Genomic DNA, 16,246 nt, shown 5'->3' on the forward strand with positions numbered 1-16,246 from the left:
GTGCTTGCAAAGCAGGCTGTCTACCAATTGAGCCACATCTCTAGTCCATTTTGCTCTAGTTATTTTGGAATGGGATCTCTCAAACTATTTGCCTGGTCTGGCCTCGAACCACAGTCCTCCTGATCCCAGCCTCCCAAGTAGCTAGGATTATAGATGTGAGCCGACTGTGCCCAGCAGAAGATAAGTTTTGAATAAAGGGAGACACACTTGAGAGCAGTGCCTCATGTTCCTCAGAGGAGTTCATACTCCCTTTATGAGCTAAAAGTCTCCTGTCCATTATATAGATATCAGAGTAATTAGAGGTATAGTTTACAAACTTGCCTGTTTTCAACCCCATAGCTGAGAATAATGAGTAGTTTTTGCATGCCATGTTAATGCTTTCAGTTAATTATTAGATATAATATAAAAATTTATTTTTATTTTGTCCTGTCCTTTAGCAGTTTGCTAAACAGAGTGAAAAATGGTTAATGTCTCATTATAAGTAAACTAGAAATAAAAATATTTTGTTACTCTGAAAAACCCAGAGTAAATATTCTACACTTTTATTTTTATGTATCTTGTCAGATAAAAATTACCTTTACGTTCTAGATGGATTAATAAGTAAAATTACTTATCATAGCACAGTCCATAAAGGACAAAGTATGGTAAACTGACCTTAATGGAAAGTTTAAACTTTTGCTCTGTTAAAGACCCTATTAAGGAGGATGAAAAGACAAGCTATAAGCCAGGTAGGTGGCATACCCCTGTAATTCTGGCACTCAGGAGGTAGAGGCATGTGAATTTGAGGCCACCCTGGGAAACATAGTGAATTCAAAGCCAGCCTGAGCTACTGAGCAAGGCCTTATCTTAAAAAAAAAAAAAAGAGCTGGAGTGCGGCTCACTGGTATGACACTTGCCCAGCAAGTGCAAGGCCTGGGTTTGATCCCCAGTACTACAAAAACAAACAAACAAAAAAGTAGCTATAGACTGGGAGATAATATTGGCAAGCCATATATCCAACAAACTACTAGTATCCAGTATGTATAAAGAACTCTCAAAGCTCAACAGTGAAAATTAAAAATCCAGTTAAAAAATGGGCTAAAGAGCTGAAGACATACTTCACTAAGGAAGGTATACAGATGGCAGATAAACACATGGAGAGCTGTATAACATTATTAACAAGGAGAGGAATACTGATTAAAATCATAGTGGTTCAGCTATCAGAATGACTAAAATAAAAGTTATGTCAGCAAGAAATGCTGGTGAAGATGCAGAGGTTGAATTATTCATACTTTGTCAGTGAAAAGGTAAAATAATACAGCACCCTGAGAGCAGTGTTTTTAAAAAATGCAACTTCCATATAACCCAGAAATATGAAAACATGTTTACACAAAAATCTGTGCAGTTATGTTTATGGCATAGCCCCAAACTGTAAACAACCTGATGTTTTTCAGTGGGTGAATGGTTAAACAGACTGGTATACTCATACACCAAATACTCTTCAGCGGTAAAGAGGATGAACCAATGATACACAGCAGTAGAGATGATTATCGGATAGTTATCCAGAGAACCCTTTGCATGACAAACCCAGTTCTGTGGGTTACACACAAAATTCATGAAATTAAAGAAGTGGAGAACAGGTAGATGAATGGTTGCCCAGGTAAAAGAGGTATGGAGGTACAAGGCAAGTTGGCTATTTTTAGTGATGGAATAGTCTGTATCTCAAGTATATCAAAGTTAACATTCTAGTTGTGATAACACACTGTTACGCAAGAAGTTATCATTGGGGAACTTAGGTATAGGGTACTTGGGATCCATCATTTTATGGTTAACTGTGTGTTAATCTGTAATTACTTCAAAATCAAAGGTTTGTTTAAAAATAGGTTACTGAACTGTAGAATCTAGATGGTGGGTATGCAGGTATTCATTATAAAATTCTTTCAAATTGCTGTATATTTGGACATTTCCATAATAAAATACAGAAGAAAATAGATTTCTCCTACCTATAGAGCAGCACATCATCAATTCATCTGTATAATACTGCATTATGTACATTAAATAATAGTTTGAAATATTTTTTGAAAGATCAAATCTAACTTGGAAATCCCACACACATTTATCCAAATGAAATAAACTTATGTTCATACAAAAACTTATGAAGATGATTGCGATGACTTTATTTATAATCATCAAAAACTGAAAACAATTCTAATCTGTTAGATGAGGAATAGGTAAACATGGTACATGCATGTATTGGAATTCTATTCAGCACCGAAAAGGGATCAAACTTGACATACAGTATAACATGGGTAAATGTGAAATGCACTATTTAAGTAAAAGAAATAGAACTAAAAGCTACACTCATTATGATTCCGTTATATGATGATATTGCTGCAAAGAAAAACTTATGGGGATGGAAATCAATTCAATCAAAATCGGGCTGGAACTGGAGGACTTGGGAGAATTTCCGGGCTTAACAGAACTGTTACGTGTCTTGACTTTGTTGCAGGTTACTTTACTGTATATAATAGTAATTAAAAATTTAGAGAACTAAACACATAAAATGGTGAAATTTTTATAGTGTCTTAATTTTTTTAAATGAAAAAAAATGTGGAAGGTGAACAAGTGTCTCAACTAAAAATAAACCAAGATAATTTTAGGAAATACTTTTTCAGGTGACAGCATGTATACCGTCTCTCTCTTTTTAGTACCCATAGATAGGCTCCTCCAAGTTATCAGTCTTCTCTAATACCTTGATAGAAAGTTCACACATGCTAGAAGAAAACTGGATTTATTACTTACGCTGTAACATAAAATTAGGCTGAAATTATTGTTTAATTATTAGTGTAAGTTAAGATTACACATTTAGTTCAGAAAATGAATTAACAATGGCAAAATTGGGAAAACTGTGATCACTTATATGAAAGAAATACTTCACTAGAAGCCAGCAGTATGAAAGGAGTGCTAAAAATGTGTTATGCAGTCTTTGTCTTCAAAAAGATAAATATTCAAAGAAAAAAGTAATATTTGAGCTTCCATACACCACAGCTGAATATCTTGTGTTAGTTTTGTTCTCTGAGGTAACTTAAGAGAGACTTGATAGCTGATAAGCTTGTACAGAGTGCTTATGTGAAAGAGACAAGAATACTTTGTGTTACTGTGAAGATATAACTGTGATAGATGTTACAAGGAGGCATATAGGTTTTATACTTAGAAGTGTAGGCTTTCTAACATCCATCCCAGTACCAAGGGAAATGGAACTAACTACCTCTGAATTTGAGCAGTCAGCTTTGATATGTTCAGAGGCACATATCTCCATTCTGTGTGCTTGGATTCCTGTAGATTGTTTGATTTTGTTCTTTATTTCATTTTAAGATTAAAATGTACATTTGTAATGTCTTTTCCGGCTTAGCATCCTCAGGTTTTCTTACCTGAAATAGTTCTTAGACCACAGTCATTCTGATTATCCTTGTCTCTTAGTTATTAGTGCCTCTGTAAAAATGGGTTGTCATCAAGTATTTTCTATCCAGTCTGTGTGTTAGTATTAGCATGTGGTACTGCTGTCTTCTATATCTGAGTGTATAGAACCCACTCCTAGAACATCTGTTTTCATTTTCATGGTTTTAACAGAGTCCTTTTAAATTGTTTATTTAATGTTTGTCTCCAAGAGACCAACATCTTGAATACGACTTGTGTAAGTAGGCATATTTGAATGAATGAATTTTACCTTGGTTTCATACTTCCATGGTTAGCATTGAGATTACCTGAAACATGCAAAAACTTTCTAATTACTTGTTTCTGTACAGGAATTCCGGCAGAAAGTAATGCTAGGAACTCCTTTCCTAGTTATTTGGCTGGTTGGGTTTATAGCAGACCTAAATATTGATTCTTGGCTCATTAAAGGGCTAATGTATGGTGGCGTTTGGGCTACAGTACAGTTTCTTTCAAAGTAAGTGTGTTGTTTTTAACTATTTTTAACTGTACATGAAAGCATATAATTTGTATTCTGCTATATAAATCTAATGTTTTGTATGCTTAGAACATTGCCTTTATGTAGTATGATTGCTCTTATTGTTTAAAAACTTTTGATAAGGTAACATGTGAAATCTTAGATTTTTTAACATTGTTATTAAAATGATCTTAAAGGTGCTTTGATGACAAAAGTCTAGCCTGTAATTTTTAAGGCCAAAATTCAGTTTTAGAAATATTAAAATATTTGAATAGAAGTTGACCTGAGTTTATTGAACTATAAATGTAATATACGTAATATTTTTTCCAAGGTAATTATAATAATACTTGAGCTCACCTTTCCGTAGGCTTTACATTTTCTTTGATCGTAAGCAATAAGTAAGGAAGAGATTTGATTTTAGTAGCAAGGTAGAGCCCAAGCATAATTATGAAGTAGGCTCAGTTTTTAAAAATTCTTTACTCTCTTTTTTTCTTTAAACATTATGACCATTTTGTTTTCTTATCCATAGTTCCCATTGCCCTAAAAGGTGCCCCATTTCGTAAACCTAGAAAGCTGTCTATGCTCCAGAACTTCCCATTTAATTTCCATTCCTTTAGAGTCCTTTCTTACCTGTATTTTAGAAGAGTTGTGAAAATCATAAAAGAATGGTAATAACTAGTAATATACTAACATGGTAACTCTCAAGAAGGGGCTGAATTCTAGTTAATCTCATTTTGATACTTCTAGGAGCTCTAAAGGAGATTATAGATGAGAAGTCATCAAGACTCCGTACTTAACCTGCATGGATGGTTGATCCTGTTTGTTTAATAACATTTATCAATATTTATTTCTTCCTAAATTTTAAGTATTATAACTCTAAACCTTCAGTTCCACTAAATCTGCCAGTTCATTTTATTTGAAAATATGTGCACAACCTTACCTGAAGTGTGCAAGCTAGAAGAAATGAAACAATGAAAACCTTGAGCATTGTTTTGTGTTCATTTGTTGAAATTATAACACATCTTTGAATAATCCACTGGATGATCAAGTTGCTTTATATCCTAAAGTCAATTATTGACTTAAAGGAATTGGAATACACTGAAATTCTGAAGTTGAAAAGTACATGGAATATATATTATTACTATGAAAAGAGTTGAAGTATTTAAGCATCTGCTTAAATATGGATTCTTGTTAAACCAGTGCTTACTACCCAGAATTTGTGTGATTTTAATTTAAATATTTTATAATGAAATACAGAGTTTATATTCTATGAAACTTGTGTTTTACAGGTCCTTTTTTGATCATTCAATGCATAGTGCGTTGCCCCTTGGAATATATTTGGCAACCAAATTCTGGATGTATGTGACATGGTTCTTTTGGTTTTGGAACGATATCCTTTGATTATAAAGAGCATATTTAAAACAAATAGTATTTGTTATTTAAGCAAATGTATAGGTCAGTATTGAGAACATTTAAGGAACCCAAGGTCACATAGCTGGTGTCTGGTAAAGATGAGACTGAATTATGTCCAGCTTTTAACATATGATTTTTCATGTTTTAGTATCAAAACTATTCTAAGGATTTTCTTGGTATCACAATTTATTTTACTGTGGTAGGTAGCAATTAATCTCAAAAATACTTCATCTCTTTTGCCTCATTAAAAGCATTTGCTAAATATCAGAAAATTGTCCGTGTAATACTGTTTTTAAAAGCAATATAATATAAAATTATAAATTTTTGTGTGCCTGTCAAATAAAACTAACGTCAAGTTTTGATATTTCTACATAGAGAAAATTCATTCAGTAAGATTTATTACAATAAGGGCACGTATTTTATAAATGTCTATTTTTTCAAAATGTTACTTTAGTAGCACATAAGGTGTGTTTTTAATGCATTCACTTTTCAGTGACTTCTGACTGTTCCATTTTTAGTAAATACCCAGTTTCATAGTTTATATAATATTAATTTTATTAAGTGGCCTTGTGTTTTAGTGCATTTGGGGGTGTGGGGGTGGTACTGGGGTTTGAACTCAGGACCTCATGCTTAGCTAGGCAGACTGGCACTCTACCACTTGAGTCACTCCATCAGCTGGCCTTGTGTTTTTAGTTGAAAACAGTTTAGATTAGTTTTTGACACTTGAGCTACAGAATTGTAGCCACACTTACAATTCTTATATTTTTTATTGCATTATGTGATTGTTTTGAGAAAGTACAGTTCTTAGTATTTTTTAAATACTTTATTAAGTGTTGGCATATATTTAAATTCTTCCACTGCACAGTCTTCTTTTTTAACTTTATTAGTTTGGGGGGGGCGATATTTAAACTCAAGCCCTTGTGCTTGGTAGGCAGGTGCTCTACCACTTGAGTCATATCCCTAGCAGTGCGGCAGTTTTTACTAGCTAATTCTGGCCTTGTATTATACTTCAAAAGAAAAAATATTCCTCAAGGATTTATTAAGCATTAGAATGTCTTATTGGAACATTTAATGTAAGTAAAACAGATTTACTTATTTTCATTACCTTATTTACCTTAAACTTAAGAAATTCACTTAAATTTCACTTAAGAGATCTCTGAATTGCCTTTAGTTAATCCAGACATATTTTCTAACATTGTGTTTCCTAAATTGGACATTAAAATTCATATTCAAGGGAAAAAATGCTCAGATTCACGTCTCAGAATAATTGTAAACACGCTGTACTCCTAATCTGTTAAACATAAGTGGAGTAAAGCAGGAAAAGTAGTAAATTACCAAATAATGAAAACTTAATGCTTGAAAATATTATATAACAGAGTTTAAGTGTTCCTTTTCTTTGCCTTATTTGAAGATAGCATAAAATAACTATGCAAGTTTCCAAAGCTGAGGAGTTGAGACTATAAGAGATTTTGAAGGAAAGACAAGAAGAATCAAATCTGTTTAAAATACTCAAATCATATCATTCTGCCTTTGAAATAGATTGGTGTATACTTTATTTTTAAAATTCATTGAAAATTTTGCTTGTTTTTCAAACAAAAATTGTATCAAAATACTGGGTTTTATACCTCATTGTCTGTAAAGGAGGGATAAAAGTACTGTCTCATAGAGTTCTGGAGAAGCTAAGTACCTCAGCACATACCTGACATGTAAATAGTGTTAAGTAAGTGCATGTTATTTATGCATGAATTTTAAAATCTAAGTAGGTTTATATCCAAACATGTCTTAAATGTGCATTTGCAGTTTCTTTTGTTTGAATGTATATGTGTATCATACTCATGGAATGCAGAATGAAATCTCAGATAACTAAGACCTGATTATTCCTCAAAAACCTTATGCTTTTCTTATGTTAGACAAGAATTATATCTCTACGCCCTACATGATTTTGGAGCTACTTCCCCCCTGCCCCCGCCAGTATTAGCTTCTGAGCCCAGGGAGAGAAAATTAAGAAACATCTAGGAATGGGACAGAAGGGAGCACAGAATAAGTTATAATGGAAACACAAAGGAAAGAGCCCTGGGGCTCATTATAGAATGTAGTGATGAATGTGCAGAGAGATCTTACAACAGTTGTCAGAAACTACCTTTCTTAATGACCCCAGCCTCTTTTCTGTTGCTTCTACTACGTTTGTCATGCAACTCGTAACTACCTATGTAATTAAAACTGATTAAGGCTAGTTATGAAAAGTAGAATTAAAAATTTGTTATGTTCTGTATTTATTGCAAACACAGAATTAGAGAATACTGAACCAGTGTTTTCTGCTTTAAAACTTTTACTTAATATGTAATGTTGGTTCACCGGCATTGACCTGAGCACTCTTAACTCATGCTTTAATGAAGCTTATCTAACATGTATTTTGTGAGACACTGCAGCCTCTTTGTACTTGGGAGCACTAGATAGCACCTCAGCATTACACTTGGGTGTCCTTTTAAGCATCAAAATCAACAGAAGGCACTAAAATGTGGCACTGAGTATACCACTGCAAGGACACTTGTTTACAGTGTCGGAGCAGAACAAGAAGGCAGATTGTCATCTTGTTCAGCCTCAGCTGAGAGTGTGCATGGTGGGTGAATCAGATGTTCACTGCCTTGTGATGAGTGGTCCTTGAGTGATTGGAGAACTTGAATGTTGATTTTTGGCATTACAAAAAAATTTTAGAGTAGGTGTGCAGAGCAAATGTATAAACTTTATTTTAGTTTCTCAGAATATAATCTCCAATTTAAGTATTTTTTATGGCAACTTGAATTTTACATTGATTTAAACTGTTCTTTTATTCACTTTGGTGTATGGGTCTTCCACATGCATTGTCTTTTTAAAAATTTTTTTTTTATTAGCATATATTAGTTGTATATGGAGTTTCATCGTGACATTTCCATATATGCTTGCAATGGTTCGATTCACCCCCCCCCCATCATTTTCTATCCCTTTCCCTTCGTAAAACAATTTAAACAGGTTTGATCTTTTTTTATACAGATATATTAAGTATATCAACCATATTCATCCTCCCTTCTATCCTCCATCCCACTACTTCTTCCCCCTTCCCCCACAGTCAAACGTTATCTGTTTTACATTCCTGTCCTTCATTTTTTTGGTGTGTATTCATTGTTCAAAGGTGTTTCTCCATGGTATTTCAAAATATATTTCACTTTAATCAGATTTACTCCATTACTGTCTCTTTCCCTTCCCTCTCCATTTTTAACAACTTTCCTTATACCTCTTTATACACAGATGCAACTTACTTAGATATTATTACTTTCTATCATTTGCTTTGTTCTTCTGTCTTCCCCTAGTCCTCTCAGTCTGTTTGAGAGGCACATTATCTTTGTTTTCAGAACTGTTCTTTGACATAAAACACACACACAGTGAGAGGGGGTTGGGGGGTGGGGGAGAACGGAGGGAGAGATCTTAATGCTAATTAAGGTCTAATTGATGGAAAGATTAAGGCTGAATTGTATGCCGTACTCAGTCACATAGGCAACTAATTATCAAGTTAGGTGTAGAGCCCAATTATTTGATCTGATTGGTTATATCTTCAGGTATCCTTACTTTATACTCTGAACTAATTTTAAGTTCATAAACCTTCCTGAAAAGCAGTTCGCTTTGTGACTGCAATGTACCTTTTTCTTGTTTAATTTTTTTGAAAGCATATTGGCATAGTTGTTATGCCATTTCTTTTCATCTTTCATCTTGCTCAGGATTAACCTAAGCACATTTATTCAGACTTTCATGTATTCTCTGATACATTATAGACTATTGAAGTCCTGTGCTATTACCATTTGGCTAAATTTTTGTCCACTTTTTCTTTGCCAGAGAAAAGAAAGCTCAGTTGTAAATTCTGACTCAGGAACCTGGGTGTACTTTCTTAAGATGTTAAAAGTTCTGCATGAGGTTTCCTTCTATGTGGCCTTTGAGATAGAATGATGTTGGAATTATCTCCCATGACCATCCCAATAACCATTTAAATGAAAACATTAATGACATATGTTTCCGTTTTAGAGGATTGGTTAAGTATAAAAGTTTATGAATTAAAAGAATAAAATATCATTTCTTCTGCCTTTAAAATAGGCATCATTTTTTCCTTACTCAGTGCTAATACACAGGAGTTAACCAAATGATAATGGGTTAAAAAGTGGCATAGCTTTCTGGAAAATAGTCTGGCAGTATAAAAGTATCTAACAAGCCTTAAAAAATGTTCATACTGATAGATGTTGTTCCTGTAATGTTTATTGACCTAGGAAATTCTGCCAAGCGTTTTGGAGATGCAGAATGTTATAGACAATAAGTGCCAGGGTTTTGATATGTGCTCCACCTCTACCTCATTCTGCTGTCTCAGACTCTTAGATTCTGCCTAACTTTTATCATCTTTGAGTGGGGATAGGAGCAGGACTTGTCAGAGTTTTTGAGTGGCTTAAGTAACACATTGTTGGTGATTAGTGTTATTATGTTAATCTTAAATACACTGTGATCCCAATTATAACCAAAAAAGAATAATATCCAAAACAAAAGAAATTAGAATTACTGTTTTTTTTTTCTTTATGCTTTTTAGTGTTTTCTAATTTTCTCTAATAATAATAGTCCTTTTTTTTAGTTTTTGGTGGAACTGGGGTTTGAATTCATGGCTTTATGCTTGCAAAGCAGATGCTGTACTGCTTGAACCACACCTCCAACCCATTTTGCTCTGGTTATTTTGGAGATGGGGGTCTCTCAAACTATTTGCCTGAGCTGGCCTCAAGTCCCAATCCTTCTGATCTCAACCTACCAAGCAGCTAGGATTACAGGTGTGAGCCACTGATGCCTGGCTTAATCATATTAATATTAAAAACAACATTATAGAGAATTTATTGGTTTTATATTTAATTTCAGTTATATTTCAAAAATTTGCTTGTAAAACTAAGTTCAAATTACCTTTAGAAGCCTAATTTATTGAGATGCTAGCTGGCCCTCTACAAATTTTATCCCAGCTGTAAGAGCCTGACTGATTTCTTTACATGCCTTTTTATTTTTAATTGTTTGCTGGGTGGGGGTGCATTGTGGCATTCCTGGAATAGTTTCACAGGTATCATTTTTGCATTTACATAAGTGTGTGCACAGTATTTGCACCATATTCACTCTCACACACACACACACACCTGCCCCAGGCAGGACCTGTTCCACCCTCTTGTTCTCCGATTTTGTAGAGGAAAAAAGAAAAAAAAATGACATTTTTGTTCTTTGAGATAAAGGTAGGTACACAGAGTGTTTCCTTGTAACATATGTACCAATTGGTACATAATGCCAGTTGGTTCATCTCCTCTGTTTTTCTTCATGCTACCTTAGTTCCTTCCTTATGGTGGTTTCTGCCAGTTAAGAATTCTATATTCATTCTTGTATAGAGAGTATATCAACCCTATTCAAATTCTTAGTTTCCTTCTGTTACCACACCCCTCTCGTATGTGATCTCTCCTTAGCGTGACCTGTTTCTTATAATATTGCTATATTTGTATTAGGTCTGTATTCTGTATGAGGGAACATGCAGTTTTTGGCCTTCTGAGCCTGGCTAACTTCACTTAAGGTGATGTTCTCCATTTCCATCCATTTACCTGCAAATGACAAAATTTCATTCTTTGTGGCTGACTAAAATTCCATTGTGTATAAATACATTTTCTTAATCCATTCATCAGTAGTGGGCATCTTGGCTGTTTCCATAGCTTAACTATTATGAACAGTGCTGCAATAAACATGGGTGTGCAGGTGCCTTTGTTGTAACCTGACTCATGGTCTTTTGGGTATATCCCTAGGAGTGGTATTGCTGGATCATATGGCAATTCTGTTTTTAGTTTTTTGAGGTGCCTCCATGCTATTTTCCATAGTGGTTGTACTTTCCACCAGAAGTGTATGAGGGTTCCTTTTTCCCCTGCATCCTCCTCAATTTTTGTTGTTTGTGTTCTTAATAGTAGCCATTCCAACAGATGTGAGGTGGAATCTTAATGTGGTTTTGATTTGCGTTTCCTTTATGGCCAGGAATGGTGAGTGTTTTTTTTTTTTTTAATGTGTTTTTTAGCATTTGGACTTCTTCCTTCAAAAAAGCTCTGATCATTTATTTGCCCATTTCTTTATTGGGTCATTGATTTTTTGGGGAGTTTAGTTTTTTGAGCTCCCCGTATTTTCAGGTTATCAGTCCCTTGTCTGATGTATAGCTGGCAAAGATTTTCTCCCATTCTGGGGGCAGCCTCTTCAATTTACAGACCATTTCTTTTGTTGTATAGAGCTTTTTAATTTCACATAGTCCCATTTGTCAGTCCTTTCTCTTAGTTTGCTAGCATCTTTTTGAAAGCATTATGATCAATAAACATACTGCCCCAGGATGCCAGTATTCAGTTTACACAGACATTTACCCAGCTCTGTACTCAATAGGTTTTTATTAGTTAGCACAGCTGAAAGTTTGACTTTTTACTTACTTTCTGCTGGTACCAGTATATGTTGTGAGATAAGGATGATAAAAAAATCGAAGCAAATAGGGGACTGTAGAAAAAAGAAAAATCATTTGTGAATATAGCAGTTAATAATAACTAATCTTTTTCTTGTTCCTGTTGTATTTTAAGTGTTTGTTCAGTATTTTGCTTTTTGCCAAACAAATGTAGGATGATTTCATTCAAGAAGTTCTTTTTCTGCTATTGCCTCATGGGAAACATAAACAGTGTATATATGTAATGCTGAAAAAAATTCTAGTGACACAATACACCTACCCACATATCTTGAAAATGGTATTTGAATATACCAGATGTTCTGTGTTTAAGAAATGTGTAGCTTAGAAACATTGCTTTATTTTTTTTAGTGTTACTTAAAATGGTTCTTAATTCTTCATTTATATTTATAAATGCCTCTTACATTTCTTGTGTTTTCATTAGGTAGAAAAATGTGGACAAAAACTATTTCTGTTTTAAGCATGTTTATTAATATATTTTCTAAAATTAAGATCGACTTGAGTGTGTTCAAAAAGGCAAAGAAGAAATTTTTTTCTTTTGGCTTTCCCGTAGTTAAAGGCAATCTTTTAAACATGTATGTATGATGCCTGTCATATTTGATAGATAATGTAAAGATTATAATGCATGTAGACAATGTATATGTTTAATAGCTTTTGTGGGATTGAGGTTTGAACTCAGGGCTTCATTCTCACTAAGCAGGTGCTCTGCCACTTGAGCCACAAATCCAGTTATTTTCCTCTGGTTATTTTGGAGCTAGGGTCTCGCAAACTAGTTGCCCAGTCTGGCCTCGAACCATAGTCCTCCCAATATCACCCTCCCAGGTAGCCAGGATTACGGGCATGAGCCACCAGCTCCCAGCTTAGGCTTAATACCTTTGAACATGAAAAATCCCTTCATTTTTGTCAGAAGAAATGTTGACCACTTAATAATCTACTCACAGAATTTTTAATTTATTCACTGATTTTTTTAAGTATCAGGTAAGGCTTCACATATGGTTTAAAGCTTGTTAAGTCATGTTTTTACTTTTTATACTTATGAATGTTATGGGAAAATAACTATTTTGCTTTTAAAAAGTTAATAGGTGTTTTCTCTTGTAAAATCTTATAGATTACAACTTTATGTGTAATAACTCATTTATCATTGCTTCTTTAGATTCCTTAACTTCAGGCACATCTCAACTTTTTATTTATTCATCTTCCATTCCTCGCTAATAGTGTTGCACTTTTTTATAATTTTGGAAAATCTTGGAAATCAGATCCAGGGATTATTAAAGCCACAGAAGAGCAAAAGAAAAAGGTAGCAAAATACAATTTATGTGTTTAATCGCCAACTTAACAGGATTTGTAGCAGATATTTAGTGTACAAAGGAAGAGACTGTCTTTTAGAACAAAGAAGTTTCAACCAAAACTGAAATTATGTATATTTTATTTGAGGCTCATCCGTGGTGTCTTTGTGATGCCTGTCCTTACATTTCCAAGGCTTTTTATAATTTTATGCTTCTTTCCCTTATAAGGCTATCATGGTTGCTGTTAGAGGTAGATGTAGGTTTTCTGTTTTGTTTAGTTTGGGTTTTGTTTTTTGTGGTTCTAGGGATGAAACCTGGGGCCTTGAGCATACAAAGCAAGTGCTCTATCACTGTACCACAGTTGCAGCCTGCAAATGTAGTATCTTAAAAATCTCTGTAAACTCTAAGCAAATAATATTCATTCAACAAGCATTTGTGGAATGACTCTATAAACTAGAAGGCCACTAAACTGATTGATGGTGCAGATATACCATTCCAGTAGCTAAAATATCTGTGTGTCTGATTCAGGGCATCTCTTTCCTATAACCCAGGTACCTGAAATTAAACTTATAAAATACATTGTGTAAGTAGAGAATTGGACTAGAGGCATTTTAGATTATAAGAGCTGTTTTATGCAGTCGCTTAAAAACAAAACAAATCTTGTTGAATTATTTATTTCCATAATAAAGTGATAGTGGCAAATTCTTATACTCTATTCTTCCTTTTCTCTGGGCTGCATAGAAATTGCTACCCTGATGGTGCTCATGCTGTAGTGAAATTAAATGCAAGTAAACAAGCTAAAGATCTCATTTCTATTTTGAGCTGGAAACAGGAAATCAAATATGAACATCATGTTTATTGATTCATTGTGGCAAAAGAGTTGGTTAACATTCAGTTTGAATAAATTTTTTTTTTTAATTCACAGACAATAGTTGAACTTGCAGAGACAGGAAGTCTGGACCTCAGTATATTCTGCAGTACCTGTTTGGTAGTATTTCCTTCTTTTTTCTTCTCTTCCCCCAGCCCCATTTCTCCCAACAGTGGCATGGTATAGAGGGTGTGGAGAACAAGGAGAATATCTTTTGCTAAACACATTTTTACTACCTCCTCCCCAGAAAAGTATGTTAGTCCATAGTACAAAAGGAAAGATGGTCAAAGGATGTCTGTCTCCTTCCTAGTGTGCTTATTCCTTGATAGTAGACCTTAACTACACTTCTGATTCAGTAGTGTGGTTCATTCTTAGTCATTCTCTTCCTTTTTAATCCCTTAAAATGTAACTTAGATTAAAAGCTTAGTAATAAAATACACAAAATCAAACGTTCACTGTGATTTCCTAATAATTTTCTTTGCCATATTTTAAGGAAATTTATTCCTGAATTTAAAAATCACACTGAAAAAATTTATTAGATAATGTGACCTTCCAACAAGTTCAGTTTCAGTTTTATTTGTTTGGAAGTGTGTGCAACTGTGAACACCATTTAATCATTGGTTTTAAAAGTGATCATTTTTAGTCACTTCATAGGTAATCAAAGGTACATATAAATAGAGTATTATTTATGAAGTCACAGTAATATTATTTTATTGTACATATCATTTTTAATATTTTTGTTTTACTTATTTTTATAAGTATTTGTGAAAAAGTTATAGACTGCTACATGTTAATTAAAATCATGCGTTAAGCTAAATGTTCATTTGTACTTCTAAGTTACACACTGCAAGTAAACTAGAGTCTTAATATTTGGTTAATAATAAAATAGTTTACTTATGTTAGGATTGTGGGATAAGCTTTTGAATATCCCTAATCTTTAACATTATGTTGTTTTACTTATGGTTCTTTGATCAGTTATGATTCTGAATGTTCAGAATATATATGCTGCTTTACTTTTGACAGCAGTTTTAGGGTACTGACTTGATTTTTCTGTATATTCAGGCATTCTTGAAAAACGTTTTGTTTCTGGGTATTACAGTGGGTAATTTATAAGAGTGATATTCTTTCCATAATGTTTAGATCCACTGCTGTTTTGTGGAATACTCCATTTAAAAAGTCAATTAATGAAGTGCGAATATATGTGCCATGTGACACATCATATGTCAATAAACAGTTTCATTGTTAAATAGACTTTGTGTCATCATAGCATAAACTTTTTGTTATGTTGTAAGCCATGTCATGTACTTTAGGATGGATAATACCTTGTAAATTAGCATATTCTCTATTGTAAAATGATTCAGATCTTACAGGCAGTTGTCACTATTATGGGTATGTTTCACTTTCACAGACAAGTACTTCAAAAGACACATTTTGATTAGTTTTCTAAAAAACTAATTACTTCAGTAGTGAGCCAAGGTTACTGTTAAGTTCAAGACCACATCACCCCTCACTGATTAGTCTGTTGCTCAGTTTTTTTGGCTGGTGGTGCCCAAATGAAAATATAGCTGAGAGTTGGAAGTGAGGGTGGTAGTTGTTTTACATATCTTGCTGCTTTCTCTTAAATAGATTTAATCTCACATCTGTAATGAAGAACAGCTTATCCTTTTCTTTGATCCATAGACAAATTTTGTAGATATAAGAACTACACAATGCACATATTTTTTCTGTGTGCCTCAAAATAGTTCATAACCTTATGCCTGGTAATGGGGAAATGCAGTGCTTTTATTGAAACACCAATCAGCAGATGATATTATAAAATTGACTTCTGTCATAGGTTAATTAGCGCTAGCTCTTACCATACATTCAGAATTTGAACTTCAGCCCTTTAAGGAAAAGAGTAAGTTTTTGTATTCCCTTGGCTGATTTAGCATAATGTCAGGTAAAAAGCCTTCCAAGAGTCTTAAAACAGACATCATAAACATCAGTTTTTTTATTGCCTGTCAAAAGCTCAATAAGGGATTTTATGGTTTTTGCAAAAAATAGTGACTACTTAAATTCTGAGCATTTTCTGCTTTTTTAGATATAGTTATAAATTCCAGCAGGGGATATGCTGAATCTTGATCTGAGATCTCAGGAAGCACTTAAAGAGAAATCAATATACCCTTACTAGATTTGTTAATTTGGAGAAGGCACTTTCATTAATGATTTTGAATTTTAAAAACTGCTTTTTA

The 16,246-nt window shown here is 33.7% G+C and overlaps 1 protein-coding gene across 5 annotated transcripts in view; it reads left to right on the plus strand.

Annotated features, from left to right (window-relative positions):
* Zdhhc17 (zDHHC palmitoyltransferase 17) overlaps nt 1-16,246 on the plus strand; it is a 72,238-nt gene that overhangs the window by 48,500 nt on the left and 7,492 nt on the right. For 4 of the 5 annotated variants that reach the window (XM_020184961.2, XM_074083975.1, XM_074083976.1 and 1 more), the window contains 4 exons: nt 3,786-3,928; nt 5,218-5,318; nt 13,034-13,158; nt 14,073-14,135. In XM_020184961.2, the coding sequence (XP_020040550.1) occupies nt 3,786-3,928; nt 5,218-5,318; nt 13,034-13,158; nt 14,073-14,135 (432 nt within the window). The remainder of the gene's footprint in view (nt 1-3,785; nt 3,929-5,217; nt 5,319-13,033; nt 13,159-14,072; nt 14,136-16,246) is intronic. The other variant, XM_074083974.1, reaches the window with a different exon arrangement.

Source organism: Castor canadensis, chromosome 8 (genome assembly GCF_047511655.1).
Source record: "Castor canadensis chromosome 8, mCasCan1.hap1v2, whole genome shotgun sequence".
NCBI lineage: Eukaryota > Metazoa > Chordata > Mammalia > Rodentia > Castoridae > Castor > Castor canadensis.